Source organism: Schistocerca gregaria, chromosome 4, assembly GCF_023897955.1.
Source record: "Schistocerca gregaria isolate iqSchGreg1 chromosome 4, iqSchGreg1.2, whole genome shotgun sequence".
NCBI lineage: Eukaryota > Metazoa > Arthropoda > Insecta > Orthoptera > Acrididae > Schistocerca > Schistocerca gregaria.
The window spans coordinates 417,450,732-417,474,432 of NC_064923.1; the positions used below are offsets into that span (position 1 = coordinate 417,450,732).

Genomic DNA, 23,701 nt, shown 5'->3' on the forward strand with positions numbered 1-23,701 from the left:
TCCTGTGATAATACGATGGAAATGCTTGTGTTTGGGATGTACCTGGAGAACATGGCGTCTGCCACCATGTGTAGTGTCAACTGTGAGGTACGGTAGAGATGGTCTTACGGTATGCGGATGTTATTTCGTAGTTAGAGTGTGGTTCCCTTATTGTGCCTAACAAAACGCTAAAAGCTTAAGGATGCGAATACATTTTACAGCATTGTGTACTGCTGACAGTAGAGGAACAGTCGGGAGACAATGACTGTTGGTATCAGCACAACATGCACCCAGTAATACAGCATATGTGAGGAGGTGGTTTTTGGACAATAACATTCCCGAAATGGACTAAACTGCGTAGAGTCGCGTTTTTAACCCACTACAACAACTTTGTGATGCGCTAGAACTTCGCTCCAGACCCCAGCATACAGCATCACTCCCTTCCCTGCTTTCTCGAGAAAGAATGAGTTGCAATAACTCCACAGGCAGTGAGAAACTTCAGGCGCCGTCGTAAAAACGAATTCTGGTCGCAATACGTCCAGTAAAAGGTGTCCGAATGGTATCGACCAGATAGTGTCTGTGACTGGATGGACAATTGAACCACAGTGATACTGGATATGATCCCAGTGTTTTTAATCACTGTAACACCTTTGCTTATAGTGAAGTATTACTATTAGTAGTAGGAGTCGTTGTTGGTTGGTTATTTTGGGGGAACAGACCAAACAGCGAGGTCATCGGTGTCATTGGATTAGGGAAGAACGGGGAGGGAAATAGGCCGTGCCCTTTCAAAGGAGCCATCCTGGCATTTGCCTGGAGCGATTTAGGGAAATCACGTAAAATCTAAATCAGGATGACTTGACGAGGGACTGAACCGTCGTCCTCCCTAATGCGAGTCCAGTGTGCTAACCACTGCGCCACCTCGCTCGGTCAGTTGTTGTTGTTGCTGTTGTTTTTGATGATGATGATGACTGTGACAATGAAGATGACAAAAATGGTGCTGGTGGTTGGGACGGTGGTTGTGATAATGGTAGGTATGGTGGTGGTGGTAGTGATAATGATGATGAGGATGGTTCTCATAGAAATACATTGCTCAGACCAAATAGATGAATGAGACGTGGGCGATATGAGACTCACCTAGAGACGAGATGAGGTTGCCCCAGAGCTCGGCCGTCTGCCAGGCGAGGAAGAAGAAGCCGAAGAACCGGACGACGATGGCGTCGATGGCCTGGTCGGTGATCTTGGCGTAGATGCCGCCCACCTGCGTGAGGTAGGTGGCCTTCGAGGCCCACATGGGCGCGGCGCCCAGACCCAGCAGCACGCCGGCCGGCACCAGCGTGTAGAAGCGCGGGTAGAACTGCGCCGCGATGTAGGGCGCGTAGCACAGCATGGACAGGCACAGCGTCCACTTGACCGTCAGCCTCTTGATGACGAACGTGGGCACCAGCATGCACGACAGCACGATGGCCGCGTAGATGGCCGACAGCGACACCGTGCCCAGACCGTCCTTCGCGTTGATCGAGCTCTGCAGGTTCGCCGTGCCCTGCGGACCCGCATCGCGCCCGTTACACTAGCAGTCTAGACTGGACCCGTGGGTCAGTCGTGAAATACAGGGCAGACCATAAGTGTGAAGTACTCTCCTAAAACTAAAACAAGTGGACTAACAGAAATTTATAGTCAAGTTGAGTGAGGTTGGAGAGACGGGAAACCTGGGAGGCTATGTTACCGACATGGCGGCCAATTTGCAAGACGCCATATTGGCTGCAACTCGTAATTTTAGAATGGAAAGGTGTCGCTGCAGAGGAGCAAAAGGATGCTGGTGATACGATCCAGTAGGTTTCTGCGTTGTTGGCGTTGAGAAACGGTAAAAACCTTTTGGTTTGATACATCTTCGTTCTCCATAGACAGAACCTTAGGGGTGTTCACCTGTATTTCGTCAGTGCATTATTACTGGGCAATCGATTCAGCTGTTTTGTTGCTGGTATGTAATTAATATGATCGAATTCGAAAATACACCTTTTCATCTTCAGACGCGCTTGAGGAAAGTCCAACTCAATCTAAACATTGAACATGTGTTGGGTTGCCACAAACACGTCTGACAATGAAACTGTATAATTTCGAAATCGATCGTGTCAATTAAATTCCATCAATATCACAGCTGAAAGGATTATCCAGTAATAGTATATTGTTGATAGGAGTATCGAGGCATGCCATGTAATCTGAAAGGCCCTCTACTGGAGATCGAGAACTACTACCACGCGTCGTTTTTGGACGTTCTCGTACCCTAACATCGGCATGTAATGCGACTATTCAGTCTAGATGACCTTCTTCTATATTTCTAGTGTCCGATGGCAGCGTTCCTATCTTCAATCTAATCTCCGTATTATGTGAATTATGATAAACTAACGTACACATGTGGTGTAATGTATTAGACCCCATAGTGAAGGGGTAGTTCTGTGTAATTTGGTTGGTCGCTGGATCTGGTTGTTCAACGTCAATTGGTGAATGGATTACCCCACTATAGTTCGTCTACTCTCTTTTACAATTTACCCCTATTATCAACAGGATGTTGTCCACGGCTCTATCGCGGAGAGGGTTCTCCTCGAATAGACCTACTCACGGCAGACCCTTGGAACGATGGCATTTGTAAATGTGAGTGCCTCTGCGACGTAGGAGAGGGTTTCCCATGCGCCAGGCGTGCTCCATCTGACCACGACAAAATCCGCTGATATCGCTTGTATAAGTCGTCTGCAGTCCGATGGCTACTATGAGGTCTAGTGATACATCAGTCGTATGACATGTCCGTCTGTTACTTTCGCCGTGGTGACAGGAACCTACTCCCTCCAACACAGCGGCTACCTCTGATTTAGTTGCTTGTGAGATTATATTGAACCGTGGTGACACAACTTCACACTCGGCGAACGTTGGCTCTTTGAGGTAACAAAGTCATAAAATAATGGTAAAAAATCGTAAAAGATCCATTCATCAGGAATGATGGTTGCAAAATCGATGTTAAATGCTGAACTTTCGCTGATAATTTAGCAGTTTTCTCTAAGACTAAGAAAGAAAGTAAATATGTCACAGAAAAACTACACGAGAAATCTAACCAGAAAACAAATTACTTGGAAAATCTGCACCAAAACTGTAAGAAAGTTCCATTAAAGATGGAATATGAGACGATTTTACAGGTATCTTCCCTCAAAAACCTTGAGTTATCGAACTGCCACCAGGAACGCACAAAAGGGCAAAAGGAGGGGCCATCAAACTTCAAAAAGCATTTATTCATGTGAAACCACTATAACACAAAAATAATTTAATGCGGTGGGAAATTACAAGAGAGTTCTTTTAGCGAAAGCACTACTTGCAGCAGAGACTATAGCTACAGAACGACAATGTAAAGTCGCAAAAAATTGTATGACCATATTTACAGAATGGACAAGAATAGACTTAACACGAAGAACGGCAAAATCAGCTAGTCAGGAGGAACTAGGTGAGAGTTAGAGGATATGAATTTTACAAAAGTAACTAGTGCGTTGTAGAATTTTGAAACACGTTTACGTTGTAGAAACCGAAAGTCTCGTCTATAGAAATTTCGATAACAATCCAGCTCGCTATACACGTCCTCGGAACTCAGAAAGGCAGTATATACCGTTGCCCAGACTGACGCCATCTTCCTTGTCTTCCGAAAGGCCTAATGAACATTTTAAGGGTGTACGGAATATCAGACCGATGTTTGTATGGTTTATTGTTCAAATTTCAAGACTGTACGTTGTTAGAAGGGTCATTCAATATATTGCTTCCTCTTATGTATATCTTGCAAACAGATCATCAACGTAGAATTCGAACTCACACAAAGACTTAAGAACTGGTTCTTCCCGCACTCCATTCGCAATTGGAACAGGAAATGATGGAAGTAGTACACAAAGTACACCCAACTACAAACCATATGGTGGCTTTCTGAGTGTAGGTGCAGATAACAAATTGTTAAACCTTTGGAACACTTGTGATAAAGCTCAGATTCATTGAGCAACTTATAAAGAAGAGTGGCGAGAAATGATCAGACGAACGGAAGAAAAAACATGAAGATATTTTGGGAGGATATTGTGGCGGTGTTCAGTCCGAAGACTGGTTTGTTGCAGCTCTCCACGCTACTCTATCCTGTGCGTGCCTCTTCATCCCTGCATAACTGAAGGCAAAAGACATCAAACCAGACACCGAGGCGAAACTACGGTCTGTAACTGGCCAAACAAAAAAGAAAAGAAGAAGAAAATACAGTGTTACACAGGTGACTGATCAGCACAACGTGGAAGAAGGAAACGGTAGGGCACTGCTTCTTAAGCAAAAAATCTGTTACGAGAAGGCAAAGAAGTTTGCTGCTCAGGTTATCGGGTTCTTTCCGGACCACATTACTTTAAGCTGTGTGTGTGATCTTGTGAAAGTATCCTATAGACTCAAGAAGGTGAGACTGGACAAGATAACCACCATAACAGCGGAGGAAATAAGAGACAAACGCCTCCTAAAGAGGTGATGGTCGTATATCTGGCAAAGGAAATGGGATAGCAGTGATAAGAGCCGGAGAATATATAACTTATTCCCCATCATCAGGTAACCGTTGGGAATACGACACAGGCAGATGCATAGTCACTTAGTTCCTGACTGGACATGATCCTTACCCAGTGCGTTTACACCACATGCATGTCAGCAGAAAGAAAGAAAGTATTTCTGGGGAGAGACTTTCTCCAGAATACATTGTAATACACTGTACGCTTCTCTCAGAGACCAGAAGTCTGCAACACACATCCGGGGATTTGCACAGCGCGACTGTAGATGAAACAGCGTGGGAAGAAATCGACAGTACGACAGGCTCAATCTTCAGTACATAAGAGAAGACAAAAAATAGACCTCGCATGAAACTCAGGACACAATAAATAATGAACATCACAGACACATCAAAGAAAGATGCGAAACTGACGCAAGCGACAATACAGTCGATGATGACGACAATTTGCTTGACGAAATCACCTAGCCCATAAGCCGTGACAAATTATTGTACCGAGAATCACGTAAAACATGTACAGTAGATATAGGCACATAGCTTACGGCATATAGCGTAGTAACAACAGGAACCACCGGTAGTTGCGTGACAAGATGTCTTTCCGAGGCATCTGCCCCTTCCCAGACCCCCTCCTCTGACGACACAGAACTTTGGTGACGGGAATGTACAACGTCGCTCAGATATTTCCTATCATCTTTAAACTTAGTTCAGTTTCAAGAAATTACTAATATTCTTACTCAAGAAGCTCTGTTTTCGTCAATTAAATATTGCTTCATAACTCATTATTATTACTTCAATTTTTTATTGCTCAAGACAATACTTGCTTGGATTAAGGAACAGTTTATGTCGACAAATGAAAAATTGTAAAATGTGCGGCATGTTTTTACAATATTAGGCAACAGGTCCGCAATGTTGCAATAAATGAAATGAAAGGAAAGTGCTTCTAAAGATCAGTTCTGTGCAGTAATGTGGGGTACCCTGCTGTCAGGACAGGCAGTTACCTGGAAGGCGGTGAACTGGACCATGAAGGCGAGGCTGACGGCGGCGATGTTCTTGAGGATGCGCCACTTCTCCTTGGGCGACATGCGCACCTTGCCGTCGGGCCCCAGGCCCGGTGGCCCGTCCCCCGCCGCCTCCTCGGCTTTCGTCTTCCCTGGAGGCGGCTTCACGGGGGTCGCGCCGATGTCGCCGTCGTCTTTGAATGCCTCATTGGCGTAGCCGCCAACCGAGACTGTGACCACTTCGCAGTCGCTCCCTCTCTCGACCACGCTCGTCGCAACCATCTTATTGTCGCCGTTGGCACGGCTCGGCCTGCGCAGCAAGGAAAAAAAAAGAGTCTCCTGTTAGATTCTGGACTTGCGTTAAGTCAAGTGAGAACTGACAGAGATAACTGAGACTATTAACTAAAATACTACTGTTGTCGTTAGCATACACCACTTCAGGAAATTCGTCGTTTTTCGTGTTCAGTACATTGGTACAAATGTAGTTCATGAAAATGTTGTCAACGAGTAGAAGACACAAGAAATACCTACAGCAGTTGTTAAATGAATAAGCGACATCTGTAAGAAAGCCTTTATCGATATACTTTCTGATCTATTATGATATCTCTTCTCTCTGCTTTTTGCCTTTTGCTTTGTTCGAGTTCCATTTTCTGCCGGGTCGCATTTGCCTATCAAAGGGCGGAGAAAATAAAATTGGCCTGAGAAATACTTGGTGCTCCTTTAAAATAGACAACACAAATTACATTATTCCAGGCAGCGGATCATGTAAGCTGGATTGCCTATCTTAAGCTTCATCAAATACTTTCCGGGCCAATTTTATTTTGCCCCACCCTGTAGTAGTTTGATTTAGTAATTGTTTCATTCTGGCTATTCAGCGTACACTTGCGACAGCCAGCTACCAGATAGCTGCTCACTGATCGCGTCTGCATGTGGGCATCATCTATCATGCTTCTAGTGGACGCGTAGCTTATTTACACAAATTCTGTTGTAATTTTTTTACTAGAGTTCAGTTTGAGAACACTGTCTCCCACAATCTATGTTATACTATGAATATTTTCATCTTATATTTGTCATTTAAGATTTACCAGCTTTACTCTGTTACGTAGCCTTCAATTTCAACGATAAGAGTGAAGATACGTTCACATTGCTCAGCAGTTGAAGAGCTACAGTTAAACGTACTCAAGTGCGTATAGTTGTGTGCAAAACTTAGTTTGATTAATCCCCTGATTTTGTTTTTGTTTTTAAACAGATTATCTACCGATGGCTTGTTAATAATACCAAACCGATAATGATTTTAGTTGTGTGACCTGTCTCTGAAAAACACAACAAAAAATCTTTTACGTATAGGTCACTTTGTTTCCTTGTGGCGGTATGCCTAGTCAGTGGAAGGAAAGCTAGGGCTTAATGTCCCTTCGACAACGAAGGCGTTGGAGAAGGCCAGAAGTTCGATTTAGGGAAGTGCATCGACCATGTCCTTTACAAAATGACCATCCTCGTATTTGTCTTAAGAGACACAGAAAAAGTTCGAAATATCTAAAACAGACTGGTTGCCTGGTGTTTTTGTTCTGCTTTGTTCCGAAAGAGAATGTAGTGGCTCACCAATATCCCGCTGGAACAAAGTCAGTGACATAATATGGTTTTCACTTAAGCGTAACAACGGTTCACTATCTAAAAGCTATGTCATATTAAATATTCCACTTCTCCTCGATAATCGCCTTAACGCATCAATTAATAGCCACTAATAAGTGGAACGTCATAATATACAACGCGAGTCACTTATAGCGTGGACGGATGGAACGTCTACCTTGGCCGGCTTGTTCACCAGGTTTTACCATATTAGGTATTTATCTCTGGGGAAATCTAAAACACACTGTTTACAAGGACGTAACGATTGCAACAGATGATATGAAACTGCTGCCTGCTCTGAAATTTCTGGTGAAATTTTAGTATATTGGCGTCAGTCTTTACGTGGCAGGCTGGAAGTTTATGTGTAAGTTGATGGTACACATTTTGAGCACCACCTTTCAGGGCAGATCCTTTTTCTTCTTCAGAATCCAAATATTTTTTTATTCACTTTTCTTCCCAAAATTAGTGGGGACACATGTAGCAGACAACTGTCGCAGTATCCGCGGTTTTCAAAGTCCGATTGCTCGATGACTACTTCTGTTAGAATTCTGAAAAATAAAAAACGCCACTTATATCCGAATTTACCATGTTTTCATTCTGTGAATGCTAAAGGGCATTGTTCCACTTAAAAAAATGTGACTTTATAAAATAAATACACATTCTAGTGATTATTAAACTCTGTGTTATGCGATGCAATTGCGGGTCCCTAGTTACACTTCATTTCTGCGAAAGAAGCATATAAGTAACACCTTTTGTTTCAGAAGTGTTTGTGCTACAAGTTTTAGGTGTTTCAGCTTGTATACTTCCAACTATTGACTACAGCGATGTTATCCTGCAAGGCCTTTCTCAGGAATGATCACGGCGCCTGGAACTTGCTTTGAATGCCTGTGTTCGCTATATTAGCGACGTCCGACTCTTTGGCCATATTTCACCATTATGTGCACAGCTATCTTGGCTGCGTGCAGACTTGCGCAGAAATTTCTATACCCTGTATCTTCTCTGGTGCCTTATCAATGAACAGTGTCCATTACGTCTCTCTTCGACCTTAACGCTTTTATCCGAACAAGGCAGAAACACCCGCTCCCATCAGAGCAAAATCCTTTTTATCCCATTCCATAGACCAGCCACTTACTCGAAGTCCTTCTCAGTAGCAGGAACCCGACTCTGGAATAGCCTCTCACATTATATAAGCGAGCTGAATAACATCTCCATCTTCAGAAGACGGTTGAAGACATATCTAGTGAAGTAACAAGGATTGCAGTTGTCCCTGTGCGCATTCGTTACCGTTGTACAACCCTGTTTTCAACCCGATCTTTCTCATTTCCCAGTATTCTTAACCGATGCAGTCTCCTTAAATTTCCTTTCCTCAGAACTCGCTACATCAGGAAAATTCTGTTTTGTACATCTAGAAATTCTCCTTATAGCTGCCACTATCATTATTGTTATTATTGTCGTCATTATTTACACTATTATTCTTATTTTTATTATTATCGCCATTGCTGGATACAGGTGCAGCAATACAAGTACTGCCAGTATTTAAATTCATTAGTTCATTCTCAGTATAATTTATTCACACAGGCGCTTCAGGTGCTTAAATCATTTTAATACTAATTGTCAAGTTGAAATTGTTTCTTCTTAGGTAACTATAATGTATACAAAGGTACAATATGTGTGAAACACTGGTCCCATGTAAGCCAGGGACTGGTAGCACTGATCAGATCAGGTTAAATAAGCCAGGTTAAATAAACAAATGTAATTTTTATTTTATTTTTGTTATTTCTGTAGGGAGTGTAGATCTGGAGAAATACTGTGATTGTGTTAACAGTGATAACTAAGAGTATTTTTATTAACAGTAGCAGATAAATAGAGGCAAATCGTACTTCAAGTTACAAGGCATGTATGATACCCAATAAGATTATATGTTTTCAATCTCTTTACCAGCAACGACTATCCTAGGCGAGAGGGCTTGAACGAAGTCCACTTTACGCCAGTGAGTTCAATACAGGATATATATATAGTGATTATGGTTTCCACAGCAGAGCTTCTGCAGCGTGTGTGCAACATCAAGCTACGAAAGGATGGAAAGTTTTAGCCTAACGCACAGCCGACAACAATGTGATTAGAGGCGGAACATGATCTTGGACCGACCCAGGAGGACGAAATAAAACGCTGACGTCCCTTAAAGTGAACGATCCTTGCAGCCACATTAAGAGACGTAGGGAAACCATGGCAAATCTGAGTCGAGATAGCTGGACATCGATTGGAATCCGAATCCTACGACTACTGTCGCGGTGATTTACGTATGCGCCGGATTGTTAGCAACCGACGCGTCGTAACGCTTACCGACACCATGCCGACAGCCTTCGTACGACAACAGGCAAAACGCTACGAGGAGCCATTGTTATGTAAACGGCACAGGGTTGCTAAGTGTGCGACAGCAGTGCAGGCGGGCTGGTATGCCGCAGTCCGCGATTTTCATGCTGGCGACGCGGAGGCTGCGTTTCAAAAGCGCCTGCTGTGGCACAGCTACTTTCTAGTCCGCTTTGCGGCCTTCGGGTGCACACCGGCTGGCACTCACAGCTCCGCCCCCGCACTGCTGCCCTCCAGTGTTGCTGAGCTCCTGCTGGAGCATCCTAATTCATTCCACAGACATTCTACAGAGACTGCCGTCCTTCGATTTTTCGAATCTCGATGGCACCAGCATCTCAAGGAACTTCCTCCGCAGCGGAAAAGTGCCGACATCGCATGTGAAAATTTATCTGACACTCAAACTGTCGTTTGCAAGCCGGTAATGGTTCTGATATTCTTAACCACATTAACAGCGGCTTGTTGCTGTTTTGACCTTTCTTCTAATAATTAACTTGTATTTTTTTATGCAGATACGATCTCATCAAGTTTCTACAAAATAGCTCTCTGCTTGCCATTAAGATTGCAGCACTGTGAAGAGTACCAAATACCGAAATTTTACGTACTGTATAGTGTAATAGGAAGAATACAGAACTAAATTTGAGAGTGATTAGAAGGTGCACAAGGTGCGAAACTTAGCACCTACAGCTGTCCCCTCTGGCAACAACAACAACTCTAATCAGTATAGGCATCGAGTCAAACTGAGATTATATGACTTGTTCAAGAGAAAGGGTTTCACAAACTGTGCAAATCATTAACGCGTTGGTCCACCTCTGGCCCTTATTCAATTGGCTATTCGGCTTGTCATTGATTGACAGACTTGTCCTCCTGAGGGATATCGTGACAAATTCCGTGAAAGTGGAGTGTCAGATCCGAGCTGGTTGGAGGGCCCTACCCCTAAGTCTGCAAACGTTCTCAGTTGGGGAGAAAACTGGCGACATTTCTGGCCGAGGTAGGTTTGACAAGCACGAGGACAAACAGTAGATACTATCGTTATGTGCGGGCAGGCATTGTCAAGCCCAGGATCACTTGCCATGAAGGGCAGCGAAACGGAACGTAGAATACCGTCGACGTACTGCTGTTCTGTACGGGTGCTGCGGATGACAACCAAAGGGGTCTTGCTTTGAAAATAAATGGCACCCGTTAGCATTACTCGTGGTTGTCAGGACGTATGGCGAGCGACTGTCATGTTGGTATCCCACCATCGTCCAGGGCGTCTCCAGACCCATATTCGGCCTGGAATCGCATTGACTGGAGAAGAATCGTCTTCGGTGATGAGTCCTGCATCGAACTGAGCCCCGAAGACCAGCGCAGACGTGCGTGGAATCGCCTCCGACAGTGGTGGGATACCAACCTGACTGCCATTCGCCATACGTCCCGACAATCAGGTGTGATGGTCTGGGGTGCCATTTCCTTTCATAGCAGGACCCCTTTGGTTCTCATTGGCAGCACCCGTAGAGCACAGCGGTACGGTGACAACCCTTCATGGCAAGCCATCCTGTGCTTACATTTCATGCAAGATAGTGCCCTCCCGCACGTGTCGAGAGTTTCTACTGTGTGTCTTCTTGCTTGCCAAACCATATCTTGGCCAGCAACGCTGCCAATTGAGAACATTCGGAGAATTATGAACAGGGCCCTCCAACCATAACGGGATTTTGACGCTCTAACGCGCCTGTTGGACGGAATTTAGCACGATTTCCCTCAGGAGGACATCCAAAGCTCTAGGAATCAATGCCAAGCCGAGTAAATGCTTGCATTAAGGGCCGGAGGTGGACCAACGCGTTACTGACTTGCTCAATTCGCGAAGCCATTTTTCTTGAATGAATAACCAAATTTTTGTTAAATTTTAATCATTTATTTTTCTGAACATGTACTTCACATCTGCCGATTCCCGTCCCATTTTGGTAATACCTTCGCGGTGCGTCATTTTTTTTATCTTGGAGTGTAATTTATGAAATAAAGAGACTGTACAGAGAAAGTGTGTTGCCAGTGGGTGTCTGCACTGAAGGCACGGACGTCCATGCGTGCGAGCCAGTGGCTGGACGAGCAGAGGCGGCGCTTCCCACACAATTAGGAATGTTCTGGAGCTCCCGCGGCCTCCGTACGCCAGTTCCGTGCGGCGCGCGCCGCCACCCGTGAAGGTCACTGCTCCGCTCTTCCCTTCGGCGCACCCCTTGCGTTGCATAAAAGCCGCGTCTGAAGCACCTCCGTCCATCTGCTGCTCCTCAGCTCCCCGCCGAAACACGCCGCATTTTTTTCGCCATTGACACACATAGCCCAGGGCAGCCGGCCTCGCGTGTGCCTGCCTTTCGCGCTCCGCTCTGATTACTTCCCGAATCTGGTAACGCAACATTTCGCGACTGGAATTTTAAACGCAAGTTCGAAGGTGAGTTTTCCAAGGCTCTGCAGGGGGGACGCTGTTTCCTACAAGAAACGGGCCTGGGCGAATAAATATGACGACAAAGATGACAGGATACTTTCTCCGGAAGCTAACAGCCGTACATCTACAGATACACTCACTGATCAAAAGTATCCGTACACCCCTATCTACATCTACATTTACATCCATACTCCGCAAGCCACCTGACGGTGTGTGGCGGAGGGTACCTTGAGGCCGGCCGCGGTGGCCGAGCGGTTCTAGGCGCTTCAGTCCGGAACCGCGCGACTGCTACTGTCGCAGGTTTGAATCCTGCCTCGGACATGGATGTGTCTGATATCCTTACGTTAGTTAGGTTTAAGTAGTTCTAAGTTTTAGAGGACTGATGACCTCAGATGTTAAGTCCCATAATGTTTAGAGCCATTTGGATCGGTTCTGGGCAACGTGACTGAGACGCTGCAACGAGCCGCCAGGCAGAAGGCACTGACGAACATGAAGCGAAAAATAAAAATCAAATTTTTATACTAATAAATCCATTCAGTAACGGCCCCAGCTGTACAGTACCCATCGAGATATTACAGTTTCGCAAACTATGGAACAATACGGATTTTTTGGAATAAATGATGTGGCACTATACACCAGGTCTGCCAGACGATGACGTCTTGTCGAAACTAGTTGCAGAATAACGATAATTTTAGCAGCTGTGTGGTGGTGTACATAAAAACATGCCTTTTATACGAGCTGTGGAGCGCACCTTAAGATAATGTGATGTTCTCGACATGGTTCACGTAAGGCATTGTAAGCTTCGCGAGAGCATAAAATCTGGGCAGAAGTAGCTTAATTTCCTATTGCTTGTTAGAATTATAGCTGTGTGGCGTTAGAGATAACGTTACAGCAGCTGGACGAAGAGGTTCGCTGCGTAGTAAAAGACTGTCGCCACTACATCATTTGTTTTTGCAACAGTCATTCATTAGATATATAACAGTGGAGACGAACGTATTCGTCACAAAGTCTCTTGTTCATTCGTAAATTACCGAGTGGGCATAAGAGGCATCGGTACAGGTGACGTAAGTTTAATTTGTGTTTTGTTGTGGAAGAACTGAACTGGTGCTGGCCTTATACGGAACAGTGGAGAGGAGCGACGAGTTTTCGATGAGCAGAGGCTTCGAGCTACAAGAGCCGGATGGGCTGCTATTTCGAAGCGTGAATCAGTTAACGGCCGGGCGATGAGGCTTCTGGCGCCCCGGGTTCGACGCCCTCTGGTTCGGCTACAGTCCAGCGCGCACAGCACGAGTGAGTGGCACACCTTACAGACAACCGTACTCCCACCAGCAAGCGCTAATTGGGAACGCTGCCTGCGGCCATGTTGCGGAAAACACTGGCCGTTGTTGTTGTTGCTGCTTGCCCTCTACACGGAAATGGAGTAAATTACCGTCCGCAACAAAGACACGTCTACCTCTACATACATGCTATGCAAAAACCGCGAAGTGCATGGCAAGGGATGCTCCATATTGTATCACTTGTGAGGGATTCTCCGCATTACACTCGCGGAAAAAAATGACTTGCTTAAATTCCTTTGTCTGTATTGTAATTAGTCTAATGTCTTCGCGGACTTAATGCGGGTGTTACGTAAGAGATTGTGATATATTCGTAGGTCCCTCATTTAATACTGGTTCTTGAAACTTTCTAAATTGGCTTATGCGGGATAGTCGTCTATCTTCAAATGTCTGCCATTTCAGATTTTTCAGCGCGCTCTCTCGTGGATCGAAGAAACCTGTGAATATTCGTGCAGCCTTCGTGCTACGTTCAGTATCTAGGCACGTGTGTTTTGCTAGTGGTGTCATTCATAGGCTGAATGCATTTTCCCAGTATCCTTCCGATAAATCGAAGTCTACCATCTGTGTTACCTTCGACTGTGCATGTGTGATCATAGTTGTCAAATAATTCGGACATTTGAGCGAACACGAATAATACTTTTATACTATTGTAAAGCTGCAATTCGTTGCAGAACGTTTGCAATTAGTATAAGGGGTGGATTAATTTTCAGAGGAATGCTGTACCGTTCGAGAACTTTGCTGCCTTTAGTTCTGTCAACAGTGATTAGTGCGAGGTGTCCAGTGTATACTTCGCTCTGAACTCGAGCGTAGGCCGAGGATAGAGATCAGTTTTGGTGATCTTTAAAAAGTCATCCATGAAGTCTTCTAACTATTCTTGAAGTAAAACTACCAGTGCGAATCGTTATTGGAAGTGTCTTGACAGACACTGTTCTTGTTAGTGGAGAATATCCAATACTATAGGATGCATCTGATCACTTAATAAATCCTTACAACCCTTCACTGTACACCGAGCGAAATGGCGCAGTGGTTAGCACACTGGACTCGCATTCTGGAGGACGACGGTTCAATCCCGTCTCCAGCCATCCTGATTTAGGTTTTCCGTGATTTCCCTAAATCGTCTCAGGCAAATGCCGGTATGCTTCCTTTGAAAGGGCACGGCCGATTTCCTTCCCCATCCTTCCCTAACCCGAGCTTGCGCTCCGTCTCTAATGACCTCGTTGTCGACGGGACGTTAAACAACACTAACCTAACCTAACCTTCACTGTACTATTTTGGAGAGCACATCAGATATTATGGGACACAGATGCACTAATTGCGTTTATTCGATATGAGCGCTATCAAGTTTGTGACTAGTTTTCAGCTACCACAAAGGAAACAGTCAGCACCGCGCTTGCCATATGCCGAGTAGCTTAGAGGAATGCGGTTGTGTCGGTAGGGGTATCCGAAAGGACTGTCGCGGTATTGTTGAAACAGGTGCGAGACGATTCTGCAAGTGTCAAATACTGCCAGGCAATTGCTGACGATATGCACAGGGTGCCAGAGTGTAATTCTGTCAAGCGTCTATTAATTCTCTAGTAAATTCAAATATTATAAATACCGTACCTACTGGTAAAACAAATGAACAGTTTCACTGAAAGACAGCGGAGCTTAGGAGAAGGCACATAGGTTTAAACTTCCGGATTTTTTTTTTTCAGAGCGAGACAACTACGTGCAGGTTTAGCGATCAACTTAGTCACCAGGTGGAATAGGTGATCGGTTTCTGCTTCCACCTAGAGAACTGCAGTAACAAATCGCTGGAATCTGCTATACTTAATGGAAAATTTCAGAGGAATGGGACCAGAAGTTAGTGATGGTTGCGGAAGAGCGTACTAAGAGAAAAATGTGCTGCATTGTGAGAGAGATATCGGTTTGAACAACAGAGTGATTTCAACAAGTAAAAAAATATGGAGCCATTGAGAGAACAGTAGAGTGAATATGTTCATTGTATGGACGTCTGTGTCAGCAAACAGCTATTTAAATTCCTTGAATATCGACTCCTGAATTAATAGTGTTATTCAGTGACACTGTAGAAAATGGAGTGTATGGTCAACAACATTTGGGCTTCGGTGCAAATATATAACAATAATTGTTAAAGTGCTGTTATGTTTTATATTTTATTCGACACAATCAGGCGAGCGTTTCACAATGCCGTAACCGATTTAGAAGAGCCAGTGATCATTTTCAGATAATCAATAATTAAAAAGAGAAGACGAGGAATAATGATTGAATGTATAAAGTGTTCCCAGTTTTATTCTTTGTCATCATTACGATAATAATTATCTGACACATTTTAAAGAGCCTGTAATAATTCTTTTTCTCCCAGTCTACTGACAGGCTGAAGATGTCCCCTGACTGGCCGAAATAGCTGACGGCATCATAGAATGTTCACGTGACTGTGTTGTATAAAATATGAAAAATAAAAAATGTAACCAGTCATTTACTAATTGTGGAAATTATCTGTTTCTTTCAGGTTATTGTACATAATAGTAAAAAAGGTTAACGTAGTGAATTTTAGCTTGGAAGCCATGCGTTTGATTTCCCTTGGATTTTTATGACATGAGAAGTCCGGAGTCTGGGTCCATTCAAAATGCCAAATGGAAAGCTGTTTGAGCAAACCGGCAATGACATTGGCAAACATGCAACAGAAGTGACGTCAAATTGCAAATCTTTTTACCAGCTTGTAACGCAGACGAAGAACTGACCCTTCACTGACATTTGTTGGTTCTATTAAACGTGACTGACTGTGTTGGCGCGCAGCCACAAGTCATTCTGAATAACTATGATTGTAAACCGGCACTCAGGGTCGACGAAGGAAGGAAGCTGTGCCGTCAGCTGCCACAGAGAGTACTGAGGTTAGTACCAGAGCTGCTGTGGCGGTATTTAATATCCGACTTGCCTATGAATATCGATGTGTGTGTGACTGTTATTCTGATCCTATCAGAAGTGGTGATACTGAAATAATGTGACGGTTAAAAAAAGTATTGAGCCATCAATTCGGTTATATTTACAGTGAATGCGATCTCCTTCGATTCAACTTAGAGCTGCCTTCACCCATAACAAACGATAACATTAGAACTGAGAACATGTCCCATAATATTTTTAGTGGAACGTATATAAATACATATAACTTTTCGGATATCTCTACCATTCAGCTGTCCATCCTAACGCGAACCCACGGTTACTTCAGTAAGAATAGACCTTCAGCTCCTTTCACTCTTCAAGTTCCATTTTTTACTTTTTCTGGTCAATAATAAGTAGTGCGTCGTGCAGACTCAGTGGTCATTCGCCAGTCTATATATCCAAACGTATAATTCAACACCGTGTTACTTCTAGGATTTTTATCAGTCACTTATCGTTTCTTTCATCTCTGGCAGTGGCTGTCAACGTGAAAAATCTCTAATTGCGCCGTCTTTCGGAATCCACGGTAAAATTTATAACTGCACCGCCCCCTCCTCCTGTAGCTTGCTGGAAGGTCAGCCCATAGCTTTCTTATACGATTTCTAAGTTTTCACCTCTTGATGCCGGTAATAGAAACGTTACAATAAATGAAAAGCTACTCAGTAATCAAGATGGATTTATCCTCAGTAATCGTGTACTCATTTAGGCAATGCATTTCCTTTATTCAAAAGATCGCCTTATGCAGTATTTTAAATGAAGATTACAACTTCAAAGGGCCGAACGTAAGATTAGATACACTGGTTCTGACACGATCTCGAGAGACACTATTATGGGCACAGATATCTCCTTAAGTGGCAATATAATGTCTGGTTGGCCGTTCTCACAGATAGCTTTAGTTTTTTTTCTTCAATGAACACGGAGCGAGTGAGAGTTGACAGCGCGAAATGCGAAAATTATACAGAGTACCGACTTTTAAATACCCGCTCCGCTCGGTTTAAAATGGCAATCGACTACTTGTACAATATCGTGTAGGCATACAAAGAGCGGACGCAGATCTCTCTGCTGTCGGTATAAGACGATAGGCAACACGTAGGTATCATTAGAGCGCATAAAATTTGCGCTACAAATGGGGAATATTCCACAGCTGACGTGAACCTAACAAATTTTATACGTCACCGACTGCTCTCTGAGATACCCGGAGAGGGAAAACCAAGATTATGTTGCGTATCGTGGATCATATACTATGATTATCAACGTCGCAATATCATATCTACTGGAACATAACACGAGAAAAACTCGAATAGGCTGTAATTTAGGAAGCAGGATAAGCTGCAAGAGACGATTTAAAGGAAAAATTCTGAGAGATCTTTTTTTGCGTTTTTTTTTGTTAACGAGCGATTTAAAAGTTCCATCATCAGCGTAATGACACGTTTTCGTTTCTAGAAAGATATTCTTGACATCGACACATCTTGTTTTCTTCCTCCTCCTTTCAGTATAGTTTGCACAGCTTCTCACTACCATCAAGCTGCAACTGACGGACAATTTCAATGGGTAGTCTCAGTTCTTACTGCATCGCAGTGAGACGTATGAGCATGATGAAGCTGAAGACACATTGGAGACTATTACCTGTCCACTGTCACTTTAGAGCCACTTGCCGGAAGTCCGTGAGATAAATCAGCTATAATGGTTGGTGATGGCTTAATAATGTATAATGTTTCTTTGACTGTATGACAAGTTTTGTATTTATAGTTACTTAATACTATGTCGACATCGAATGATTTCAACACTGCCGGCCGCGGTGGTCTCGCGGTTTTAGGCGCGCAGTCCGGAACCGTGCGACTGCTACGGTCGCAGGTTCGAATCCTGCCTCGGGCATGGATGTGTATGATGTCCTTAGGTTAGTTAGGTTTAAGTAGTTCTAAGTTCTAGGGGACTAATGACCACAGCAGTTGAGTCCCATAGTGCTCAGAGCCATTTGAACCATTTGAACCATTTCAACACTAATTCATAGTTATTTCTGTCCCTCAAATTCGATATGCACAAAACCAGTATGATAGGCAGCATCAAAGATTTTATATTTATCGAAGAACAAAGTTTATGAAAAATGAAATATAAAAGAGGAGCATGTTTCAAGAGATGAAAAATATATTTAGTTTTTCTTGAGAAATATTCAGACGAAGAGTCGATTTTCTACCCGATAATCGAAAACGCGATATAGCGAAATGGTGGCTGGAGTTTTTGCGTTCTAATAAAATGCCGGCACAATAATACCTTGTTTTGTTGCTGACACCGTCACTCCTTTTTGTGCCAATACAAAGCAATTGTAAGTTATTTCTCCTTCTAGTACTTCATTTATGAATATTTCTACCAGTACTGTTTCCGAATTGTGACTGACTGTCGAAAACAAACTTCAGAATCTAGTTTTCCGCTTGGCCAACTGGTTAAAGCGCTATCCGCAAGAAACCTATTACATTACCTTTAGTATATTCATCTATAGAACAAAAAATTTCTTCCTCTGCGAAGAGTTATTGCAGGATATGTTGCCATCAGATATTTGTGGATGATAATAGAAATATTCAGGATATGTTGCCATCAGATATTTGTGGATGATAATAGAAATATTAAGAGAACATTTGACATATTTATCTCCTATGTGTGCTATTATACGTAAGCAAAAGGCACATAGCATAAATGTTTAAGAACGGATCTCAATTTGAATTGCCTTTCAGGTTTCTGTCAGTACAACCACCAAAATACGTAGAATATACCGCTTATTTTACTGATTTATCGAGTGTGCATTATCTGCAAAGATGCGTTCAGACCTTTAACAGTAAAGAATGTCGTGTTTAGTGTTTTATTTGTGTTCAACGACATACAATTTGCGGAAAACTGGTTATTAATTTTCGATAAAATTTTATTTTCATGTCCAGATGCTTAGATTACTCCATTACTCCTAATTGTAATAACTGCATTGTCAGCAAAGAGAGAAGTATTTCAGCTTCTTGGAATATCATGGCACATCATTTATATGTAACAAGATCAAGAGCAGACCAAACATCATATGGTCCACCTACAGTGACGATTTTCCCATTTCGAAAACGATGTTTCGTTGAATGCGCTTCCTGGGCATGTTATTGCTATCGCACTGTCCTGCGTACAGACCAAAATTGTCGCTTTAGCGTGTGTTTGAATCTGCTACCGCTCGTGCCGTGGCTCATTTCCACTTCCCGTCTGGTGTGTTGCGGGGAGTTTCGCCAGCCACAAGTCATGCAAAGTGCGCGCTGTCGCGGCGAGGCCAGGCGTGTCAACCACGGAGACTTTCTACGTCGTGGCCTCGTGGCCTCTGCTTCGGCTGCATGTTGCGTCGACGACACGGGACCCCATCTGCCAGTGCACCCCACTGAGGCTCTTACACGACTCCACGCAACGCAGCAGACTTTCGTCGCTTCCAGGGTCGCGTTTACAGATAAGCGCAATGTGCCTCCTTGTTTAATGCTATTGAAAAAATATTGATTACACAAATGACTGACTGAACTGTGGTACTGTGTAGCAGCCCCTTTTCGTCCTTATGGGCTCCACACGAGGTCAAAATCGTTGGTTAACCACCCTGATCTGAAACTGCCACAGACAACTGAAGGACGGTGCCTAGGAAGGCCCAAAGCGTGACCGTCTCGTCAGCATCCTCGACATACTTACATCTGACGAGCCTCGGCCACACAAGTGGTCATATATCCGAGGGATGTTCATTATAAAACGCTGATACATTCGGGAGCAATGGCGTGGCATCGTTTCCGAGTTGTTACCATTGAAGTTAGCCAATAAGGCCGTTGAGCGCGCAAAATTAAGCGGCCCGCCAGATACGAGGTACCAGTTATTCTCCATAGCGTAGATTATAGAGCACTAGCTATGATCCTCCCATTACATAACTGAATTACCTGACTGATTTGCTGCACTTGTTGTCCTGGCCTGTTGATGTTCACACATCTCCCCCACAGGCCAATTTTCCTTATGTACCGTGGTTCTTACAGGCATCTTCACGTTATGGATCGTCAGTGTATTTTTTAGGCACTACTGAAGACAGCCAGCAACCGCTTAGGAGTGAGGGGGATGAGGCTACCGTCCAGGTCAACGAGAGTCATCGAAAAAAAATCGATGAATATGTTTTGGAAGATATCAATAAACAAAGAAACGTCCTAGTAACTACAGGATGGCCAGAAACGGTTTGAAAACCTTGTAAGGATGTTGCAGGACAGGTAGTGCTCAGAAATAATTGTTAAGGAAAAAATTCGATACGTTGTTAAGGAACTTCGGATCGTTGTACCGTTTCCGAGTTATTAAAATTGAAGTTAGCCAATAAGGTCGTTGAGCGCGCAAAATCAAGCGGCCCGTTAGATACGAGCTGCCAATTATGCTCCAAAGCGCAGATTACAGAGCACTAGATTGCTCAGTCTTTGGCTCGGGTTCGCCTCCTACTACCGTATCGTGTCCAGTTTTCGTATCCCACTATTGTTCGGCTTTAGGAAACCAAACGAAGAACACGTTTAGCGACATAGTCTCTGGCGGGTCGACTCCACGTGCGGAGGCCTGATTGACTAACTTCAAAGCTAATTAAGTCGGAAACGGAACTTAACAACTGTTAATCTGCACAACCTAACGCGCAATACCCCTACAAGTTTCTCAGACTTTCTGACCACCCTGTATATTTATTTAGGTACTATCTACATACTACATGTATATACGGGCGGTACTCGTGCTTCTGGTACTACCATCATTTTCATCTTTCTCTCTCCCATTCACGAATGGCGCGTGGGAAGAATTATTGTCAGTAAAGTTCCGTATTAGCTCCAAAATCTCGGATTTTCTCTTTGTGACCAATTTGAAAGGGGTATATGGGAGACAATGATACGTTTCCCGGCTCTTCCCGAAACGTATGCTCTCGGGATTTCAACAGTCAACCTCTCCGTGATGTATACCACCTGTCTTGTATCGCCTGCCAGTGGAGTTGTTGGCATCTCCGTAACGCTCTCGCGCAGATTAAATGGACCCTTGTCGAGGCGTGACCCTCTACGTTGGATCTTCTCTCTCTCTCTCTCTCCTCCTAATTTAATCTAGTTATGGTCTCAGACTGATGAACACTACTCAAGAATCGGTTAAACAAGTGGTCTGTAAGGCATCTGTCTCGTGGATGAACTACATTCCCGTAAGAGTATTCCGATGAATCTCACCCAGGGATACGTTTTTCCTACTATTTGTTGTATGTGGCAATTCCTTATGGATGGTTCTCCCCAGATATTTTACGGAATTTCCTTTTTGTTAATGTATTACGAGGAAAAATTTTGGCAAATCAAGCTAGAAGGGGGAGGAGCAAGAAAGAAAACAGTACATAATCTACCGGAGGCAAAAAAAGTGTCAAAATTATCAATAAATGAAGAGGACAGCACAAAATGGAGAAGAGTGGCTGCAGTAACAAGTTATAGTCTTTGGAAGATGATGAGATACATTTCGAATTTTACTGCTGACACTGCTCTCTTTAGCTTTTTTATGCATGTCCTAGACTGTTTAATCGTAGGTCTGAAAATTAACGTTGAAATAACCAATCTCCCGTCTATGTAGCACTGTCTTAACAGCCAGCTGACTAGCCCATGGTTCAACACGTTGGAGGCTTTAGCGAGATGCGTCTGACTTTCTCTTCACAGCTGACAGAATTCGCACCTCTCCTCCGTGTTAGGCACTTCTCGATGGAGGTGTTAAGTACCACCTTCAACTAGACCTTGCACACCCAGCATCTGAAAATTCCTGCCGCGAGGCCTCGGTTTTTGGAAGAAGCGAGGGAGAGTATGATGTCCCGTCGACGTCACAGCACTAGCTTGGACAGTAGAAAGCTGGAAAGAATCAGCAATGTCTTCGTTGAAGTGCACTACTGGCATTCGCTGGAGTTATGCAATGCAATCATACTAAACTTAAAACAAGACTGAGCATTTCTCTCTGCAGCGAAATGTTCGCTGTTTTAGTAATTCCTGGTAGATTCAAACTGTGTCCAGATCGAGACTGGAATACAGAAGGTTCCGGATTTGAACCTCACTTCTCTCAAACATTTGTTTAGTGTCTTCTGCCACTCTCGACGACAACTTCTTCGAGAGACAACAGTAAACACGCAGAAAAACAATGTTCTTGAACTTTAAGCCAGGTAACATTCGTAGAGACGTTTAACGCCCTACAGAAGAAGAGGAAATTTCTGCCCAATGCTCTTGTACTGAAATGGACGTTCGTAGCACATCAGAGCGAGCGTTAGTTTTTTTCATTTGTCGATTTTACAAGTATTACAAGCATTTTAGTTTTGACGGGGCGATATTTTTTAACACTGAAACAAGAGCTACTATAAAATGAAATTGTCGCTGTGAGTTATGACACTACGGAAGATAGTTGCCGTGTCAAAATTAGGAACGTATGCAAAGTGAAATCGGCTTGGACGACAGAAATAGTGATTTAAAAATATACTCGCCCATAGAGTCTGATAAGTGCCAATACTCTTCTACGTGCTGAATATAAATGTACGTCTTTTCGCTACATGATACTACAGACGGGAGATGGGAGGAGGGTTTAAACGAACACCGTGTTACCTGGAGCTAGTTACATAAACACAATATGCCGCAAAAATAAATGAGAAGGTTTCTGGACTATTGCTGCTTCCAGTAAAACGGGTTACTACGCGCGTAATACATTCCAAGAACTTTCTAGCTGACTATAACAATGTGTATGTTATAAAACTGTAAATAAAACACTGGTGGCAACAGTGCTCATATGCTTGTTCTAGATAATGTGCCCTTCTGACTGGTTAAAAAAATTGTGAAAGATAGGTAATCCGAATTACGATAGTATTTCATGTAATGAATATACTGTTTCTATATACATCTTGTCTCGCAGGACTTCAACAATACAGAATTTGCATACAGCTACTTGTTGCTGACTGGCGCCTACATTTCCACAGCACGGAAGAGACAAGTGTAAAGTTGGTTGCCTAATCGTCAGGGGCCAACCGTTCTCGTATGACCGTCGTACTTGAACCCGGAGAAGAGAGCCACAATAACAATAAAATATTGCCAGCAGTGTTGCAACCACGATATAGAGAGTTCTCCTGTTATTAACTGTACGCTCATTCTTAAATTGTCTAATGAATTTCAGTGACTGTTCCCTAGTTATGATGAAGAGCGTTACAGTTGTTACAATGGTGAGGGCGAGGAAGTGCTTCAATTTTCTCAACTAGTAAATATGATGTTGTGTAGCACTAGTTTCTCTTCAAATTTTTCATAATAACATAAAATTTTCTAGGGCCCGTGTTTGGAGTACTGATGCTGTTGCGGAATAGTGAAACCTCCGTACTGTTCATCAGTCGGATGATGTTTCGTGCTTGTACCGTCATGTTACAATTCTGTAGAATGTTGTTGAAATCGTCGTACTTCGCTTATTCTGCCAGTCGATGTTGTTG

General features: G+C 43.5%; 2 protein-coding genes across 2 annotated transcripts in view; one reads left to right on the forward strand and one right to left on the reverse strand.

Moving 5' to 3' along the window:
• Positions 1–23,701, forward strand: part of LOC126266861 (CREB-regulated transcription coactivator 1-like) — a 674,669-nt gene that overhangs the window by 479,816 nt on the left and 171,152 nt on the right. The gene's annotated exons all lie outside the window — the stretch shown is intronic.
• The window catches only part of LOC126266862 (UNC93-like protein), a 224,995-nt gene that overhangs the window by 56,666 nt on the left and 144,628 nt on the right, over positions 1–23,701 (reverse strand). The window contains exons 2-3 of the mRNA XM_049971484.1: positions 5,533–5,842; positions 1,114–1,519 (exon numbers count right to left, since the gene is read on the reverse strand). Of these exons, the coding sequence (XP_049827441.1) occupies positions 1,114–1,519; positions 5,533–5,814 (688 nt within the window). The 5' untranslated portion in view covers positions 5,815–5,842. The remainder of the gene's footprint in view (positions 1–1,113; positions 1,520–5,532; positions 5,843–23,701) is intronic.